Below are 6,545 nucleotides of genomic sequence, written 5' to 3' on the forward strand. Positions count from 1 at the left end.
TTTTTTTTTAAAAAATAGTGACTTCATATAATTGTCAAGATTAAAAGATTAAATGGAAAATAGAATTTGATGCCAATTAAGGGTTACACGATTGCTGGTTTAATTAATTTGCCATTTAGTTTTCCAGCCTACAGAAAGCCCTTATTAGCTAAGTAAATGTTCGGTTTTCCCATCAACAAGAATAGAAATCAGTCGTAAAGTCACCAATGTCCCTTGGATTCCAATCCCTAGTCAACAGTGCCAGATCTACAAAAGGAAAAGCTACATTTTTTCCTTCACAGAGTAGCTTTAAATCTCCAAGTACTTCAATCTTTAAAATGTAATTTAGAGACTTAAAATGAAGAAGTGAGGTCTTGCTCAGAAGAACCTAATTAAAAGAAAAAAAGGAGACAAAATACCTCGGTTTTTTCCTACTTTTATTTACAAAGAACACGACTCCTCCTGACACAAAAACTTGCACATTCCAAGGAGGATCTTATTAAAAATAACAACAAAACTGGACCTTATTAAACACAGTCTGTGTACCCCAGACTCAGGGATCACTGGGAATGTTTTCTCAGACAGGATATCTTACCTCACAGATAGGAAGAGAGACCTCAATGTGGAGAGCCCACCCACCCACCAGGCAGAAAGCTCCACACTCAGTCTTCGGCATCATCAAACTGTCCCGTTTCAAAGACCATCTTGGAATAATAGGGTATCAGTGGAGGTGGGTGGTGCCAGCTGGGGTCATAGATCATGTCTCCTTGTGGGGCGCAGCACACCCAAGGTTTGATCTCTTGAGAAATACTCCCCTGGATGTCATCAGCATCTGCAGGCAGTTTTAAAAGACAGATTCAAGGAGGAAGGAAGGAAAAACAGGTAGCCAAAAAAATATATGTCTAGAGGACAAGACACCTGCACTGATCTTGTTTAAATACACACATGGATGCGTGCACGTGCGTGCATGTGCATAGTTCATTCCTGAAGAATTGCAAATATGTTCATTCTGAACAACCCATAGCTGTGCTTCTCAGACAATGTTCTCAGCAGTGGAGAAGAAGCAACTGCATATCAGAGCACTTCTATCTGCAGCTGCTCCATTCACAGCAAAGATTTTTGGAGAGAGTAATATTGTTTCAATGTTAATACAAAGTGATACATTATGGAGTCAAATAAAATATTTGCATATATATTTCTTTTCAATATGAAAGAGAAGCTGTCACAGAAATTTCAGATCTGTAACAGATATCAGGCTAGGCTCACAGATGTGGACCCCTCTCCCAAACTACCTGCCTTCAGGGGTCTGGTAGGAGGGTCTGAGAAGCCCTAGCTTAGGAACTCACAAACTCCACACCTACCATATGGATTCCCTTGATGTGCTTTCAACTCCAAGTCCCAGTCCTCATTAAATAGGTCACCGGCCTGTTCCTTGGGCAGACAGCGTGTCCCTTCTGACAGCTCCCAGGTGTTGGATTCCCCATCAGAATCCTCATCATCCATAGCAAAGCCTTCCTCTTCAAAATGGGTACCCTCACCATGGGTGGGACTATCATTAGAGATGCTCTGTGTTCCACTGGCTAAGATATTGACAAAAAGAAGGTCTTAAAACAATTGTCAAACCAGAGAAGACCTGCTCATGTGCTTGGAAAATTTTTGGCAGTCTCACTAAGAGGACAGTAAAACAAGTTACAGACTTCTTTAGTCACCTGAGTGCTTTAAGAAAAATATTGTTGTTTATGTTTTTAGAAGTAGGGTTAATGATTTCTTTTCACTAAGATGTTTTGTCTTAAACAAAGCCAGTAATTGCCAGGTCCTGTCACTCACACAGGGAGCCAGGCACAGTTTACATATTCAGGTGGTTTGCATGTCACCAAAGGGCCTCTGGCAAATACAGGCTTTTATTGAATATTTGCTCTTCTTATCCCTCCCTTCAGCCTCAAAGAGCATGTGAACAGGGAGCACAGGGTTGGGGAGAGCGGGGAGCACACAAGCAGAAGAGCAGAACCTGTCTGGTCTCAAGAGGCAGCCACCACGTTCCTCCACCTGACATCAGGGGAGGCTAGAAGGTACATTTTCAAAAGGTCTCATTAGTAATGAAAAGTTTGGGGAAGGACAGTGGACCTCCAAGCATATATTGCTATGGTGATGCCAGGTCAGAGCTGGGAAAGGAATCAGCCTAAAAACAGCCACGTTATTAACACTGTAATAATAGTAACAGCAACTATAAGCAATAAAGTAATAGTTCAGGGGATGGGGTCTGGAGCCAAACTGCCTGGGTTCAAGTCCCAGTTTTGCCAATTACTAAATGTGTAACTGAGCTGAAATTCACTTAACTGGTTTCTCAGTAACTTAAGCATTGAACCGCCTATGACCTAGCAATTCCACTCCTAAATATGTACCCAAATGAACTGAAAACAGGTGTTTAAACAAAACAAGGATGTTCATAGCAACAAAAAGGTAGACTCAACCCAAATATCCATCAACGGATGAACAGACAAACAAAATGTGATAGATTCATATAATGGAATTACTCAGCCATAAAAAGAAATGAAGTACTGAGACATGCTACAACATGGATGAACCTAAAAGAAGGCAGTCACAAAGACCACATAATGTATGAGTCCATTTATAGGCAACTCACATTTGCCTATCCAGAACCNCAGCAACTATAAGCAATAAAGTAATAGTTCAGGGGATGGGGTCTGGAGCCAAACTGCCTGGGTTCAAGTCCCAGTTTTGCCAATTACTAAATGTGTAACTGAGCTGAAATTCACTTAACTGGTTTCTCAGTAACTTAAGCATTGAACCGCCTATGACCTAGCAATTCCACTCCTAAATATGTACCCAAATGAACTGAAAACAGGTGTTTAAACAAAACAAGGATGTTCATAGCAACAAAAAGGTAGACTCAACCCAAATATCCATCAACGGATGAACAGACAAACAAAATGTGATAGATTCATATAATGGAATTACTCAGCCATAAAAAGAAATGAAGTACTGAGACATGCTACAACATGGATGAACCTAAAAGAAGGCAGTCACAAAGACCACATAATGTATGAGTCCATTTATAGGCAACTCACATTTGCCTATCCAGAACCAGTAAATCCATAGAGAGAGAAAGCAGATTAGTGGTTGCCAGGGGCTCGGGGAAGGGGAAACAGAGGGTGACTACTTTCACAAAGACCACATAATGTATGAGTCCATTTATAGGCAACTCACATTTGCCTATCCAGAACCTGTAAATCCATAGAGAGAGAAAGCAGATTAGTGGTTGCCAGGGGCTCGGGGAAGGGGAAACAGAGGGTGACTACTTTAATGGGTACAACTTTTCATTTTAGGGTGATGAAAATGTTGTCACTAGATAGTGGTGCTGGTTGCACAACACTGTCATTGTGCTAAATGCCACTGAATTATATGCATTAAAATGGCTAAGTGGTAAATTTGTTATGTATCTTTTACCACAATTGTTAAAACCTTTTTACTTAACCACTCTGTGCCTCGGTTTCCTCATCTGTAAAATGAAGACAGGATTGTTGTGAGTTTATTAAAAAGAAAAAAGAAAAAGAAACACTTAGAACCATACCTGAAGCTTAGTGAGTCCTCAAGAAGTGTTAGTTGCTGTGACTACACCTACCATGTGCTTGATCTAGACTTGCACTATCCATTAGAACTTTCTGTGATGATGGAAATGTTCTATAATCCATGCAGTCCAACAGGGCAGTGCTAGCCTCATGTGGACACTGCACATGAAATGTGGCTAATGTAACTAAGAAACTGAATTTCTCATTTTATTCAATTATAATTAATTTAAATTTAAATAGCATCGGTGGCTAGCAGCTATTGTATTGGACAATACAGTTCTAGATCCTCTCATCCAATCCTCAAAACAACCTTATGAGGTAAGTACTAATTAGCCCCATTTTAAAGATGAAGAAAGGCTAAGAGACTTATCAAAAGCCACAAAACTCAAGTCCAGGACTCTCTGACCCAGAGCTGAGACTGAAAACCATTTTGCCTGACTCCTAAGCTTGTACTCTTTTCGCTGTTTCTCTCAGTGGAAGGGGTGGTTTGGACATATTGAAAGTCCAGGACTTCCCTTAAAGAAATTCCAATAGGGCTTCCATAGGAGGGCAGTGTTGAAACACTGGGCAGAGATGCTAACTTGGCAACAAAGAGGACTGATTAGAAGAGAAGGTAAACAAGACGTAGGGACATCCCTCTCGTCACTCTTAGCTGGTCCACCCCAATCTCTGCCATCTACTTGCCTAGTCGATCCGCGGCCTTCTCAGACTCTCTCTCCTGACCAGGATGATCAGCTGTGGCAAAGCCAGCCTGTGGGAAGAAGAAACAATCACCAGGGACTTGGGTACCTGGGGTATGCCCACTATATTCAGCTATCACCTCTCAACTCCAACCTACCCTTCCACACTCCCCTTCGTGAGGCAGGGCTGGGATTCTGCAACCCCCACTTCTGCTATGTGCTATTAGTCTTGGCAAGGCTGGAGAGAGACAGGCCTTGCTCCTTCCTATTCTTGTAAGCATCATTCCAGCAACACTTTCTCATCCCCGGCAGCAGAAGTGTGTGATTTCCTATAACAGCCACTGAATCCAGTTTCCAGTTCTGCCAAACCTTGCAGGGCCAGCCTCCCCACTGGGCCCTCTCTTCAAAGGTCTGGGTCCCAGGCCCTCAGGACCTCTCCTCCAAGTGCAAATATCCCAGCACCAGCTGGGGCAGTGCCCCCTCCTGAGGTTGGAATTTCAGCTCTGCAAAAAACCCTCTCCTCTAAGCTTTTCAATTTTAATCATTCCAATTTTAATCATCCCTTTGTTTCCTCAGCCATAGGGTTGGTAGCTGCTTCCTGCAGTTGCTACCTCTATGTACACTTTTTACCTTATCAGTTACTTAACAACTTTATATCTAGTTAACAATTCTTTCTACCAAATTCTCTATCTCCTCACTGATACATGGGAGGAAGGAAGCTTTAGTTCCTCTGCAGTGCTGAACATTAAAGGAATTCTCATCTAACTGGAAGTCTTCCCTCACAGCCAACCAGATGCTTCTCTGCTCCCATGACTCGAAAGTTCCTGAATCCTTATTACTTCCAAGCCCTCTTTCTACTGGAACAAATGTTCATAGCCTGCATGAGAGGACCTGATTTCAATCCCAGCCCTGCCATTCATTCAGTGTGACTTGGGTTTTCTTCTCTGGAAATTGGGTATGACTGTTCTGACCTTGCAGGAGGCCTGTCATGAGATATCATTTATGAAAACACCCAGCATGTAGCAGAAATGTAACACTTCTTGAATTGAAATCCACCTCCTTTTCCCCTACATCTACACTGCACTTCGCTCCTGCCCCAATTAGCATTCATTATCTAATCATGCCTGGATTTAATGATTCAATTCCACCTCCTGTGGTCAGTGACAACCACTGGTCACCGCTGCCCATGAAGGAGTTGAACCTCTCACCTAAACCAGTGCCATGGCCTCCTAACCGCCTCTCCACCCACGCACCCATCCCGCCCAGCCTTTCAGGGTTAATCACCACTCTGCTCAAAACCTTCAACAGCCCTCCACTGCACAAAATTAGCCATGGCATTCACACCTCCCCCTCACTCCTCCCAACGACCTGTTGAGCAGTCTCCCGCATGCTTTCGCACCCAAACTCCAAGCCATTTGCCCTGCACTTTCTCATCTCCACACCTCTGCAGGCACCACCGCCCCTCACCTTGGAGAGCAAGTGCATGTCCCTTCCTGCCGTGCCTTCACAATATCAGTCTCACCCTATTCTGCACTCCAAAGTAATTCTCTTCATAAGTCTATTGCTACATTTTTCATATCTTACTCTGGTTAAGTACCATCTTCGATGCTTAAATAAGCATTCCATTAATCCATCCAGTTAATATGCGTATCAACTGTGCCAAGCACTATGCTAACTGGTGGGTAAACAGCCCTACACAGAAGGCTCCTACCCTCGAGGAGCTCACTGGCTAGCAGGAATTGGCTGTAAACAAGGAGAGATGATGACTGCACTAACGGTCTTGGAATAACCAGGAACCGGCCGGCGCACCCATGAAAACAAGTTTCTGGAAACCCTGCGTCAGACAGGGCTTTGTGGTTTCAGTTAACAGAAAAGAGGGAGCGCGCATGTAACAGCATCTAGTGCTCAGGGTTAGCTGAGCACCCCCAGCAGAGGACAGCGGATCTTAAGGTAAGGTCCTTCTCCCCGCCGCCCTCACCTGGCCCCCGCCCAGGCCCCCAGCAGCGGACCCCAGGTCCCTCTCGGTCATCAGCATCACCTCCGATTTACCAAGTACGCAGAGGCGCCCCTGAGCCGACAGACTTCGTTCCCGACCCGGCGCGCCCACCTCCGCCCTCGGGTTCCCCGCCCTGCAGCATGCAGCCCTTCGGCCCGGCCGTTTCCAGCTCGAGCTCGCCCCCAAACGGCGTTCGGCGTTCGCGAGGCGGCCCGAGGCGCTTCCCCAGCCCCGCGGCCCCCCTCGGCCCGACCCCGCGAGCCCGCAACTTCCCGGCCCGGGCCGCAGGTGGTGGCTGAG

The 6,545-nt window shown here is 44.9% G+C and overlaps 1 protein-coding gene across 1 annotated transcript; it reads right to left on the reverse strand.

Moving 5' to 3' along the window:
• Positions 1-398: 398 nt before the first annotated feature.
• On the reverse strand, positions 399-5,638 carry COPRS (coordinator of PRMT5, differentiation stimulator). The gene is made up of 4 exons (XM_008586279.1): positions 5,605-5,638; positions 4,254-4,391; positions 1,341-1,559; positions 399-811 (listed from the first exon to the last, which is right to left on the reverse strand). Exons 1-4 carry the CDS (start codon positions 5,636-5,638, stop codon positions 642-644), a joined length of 561 nt encoding a protein of 186 aa, XP_008584501.1. The 3' UTR covers positions 399-641.
• Between the last annotated feature and the right edge of the window lie 907 nt (positions 5,639-6,545).

This window comes from Galeopterus variegatus, unplaced genomic scaffold (assembly GCF_000696425.1).
Source record: "Galeopterus variegatus unplaced genomic scaffold, G_variegatus-3.0.2 Scaffold3916, whole genome shotgun sequence".
NCBI lineage: Eukaryota > Metazoa > Chordata > Mammalia > Dermoptera > Cynocephalidae > Galeopterus > Galeopterus variegatus.

Excerpts from the sequence above, each read along its gene's own strand:
- COPRS (XM_008586279.1), bottom strand. The coding sequence starts at position 5,638 with ATGCGGGAGACTGCTCAACAGGTCGTTGGGAGGA. Across the intron at positions 4,392-5,604 it reads TCAACAGGTCGTTGGGAGGA|AGGTGATAGCTGAATATAGT; the intron begins GTGAGGGGGAGG and ends GTTGGAGTTGAG. Across the intron at positions 1,560-4,253 it reads GAAGGCCGCGGATCGACTAG|CCAGTGGAACACAGAGCATC; the intron begins GCAAGTAGATGG and ends TCAATATCTTAG.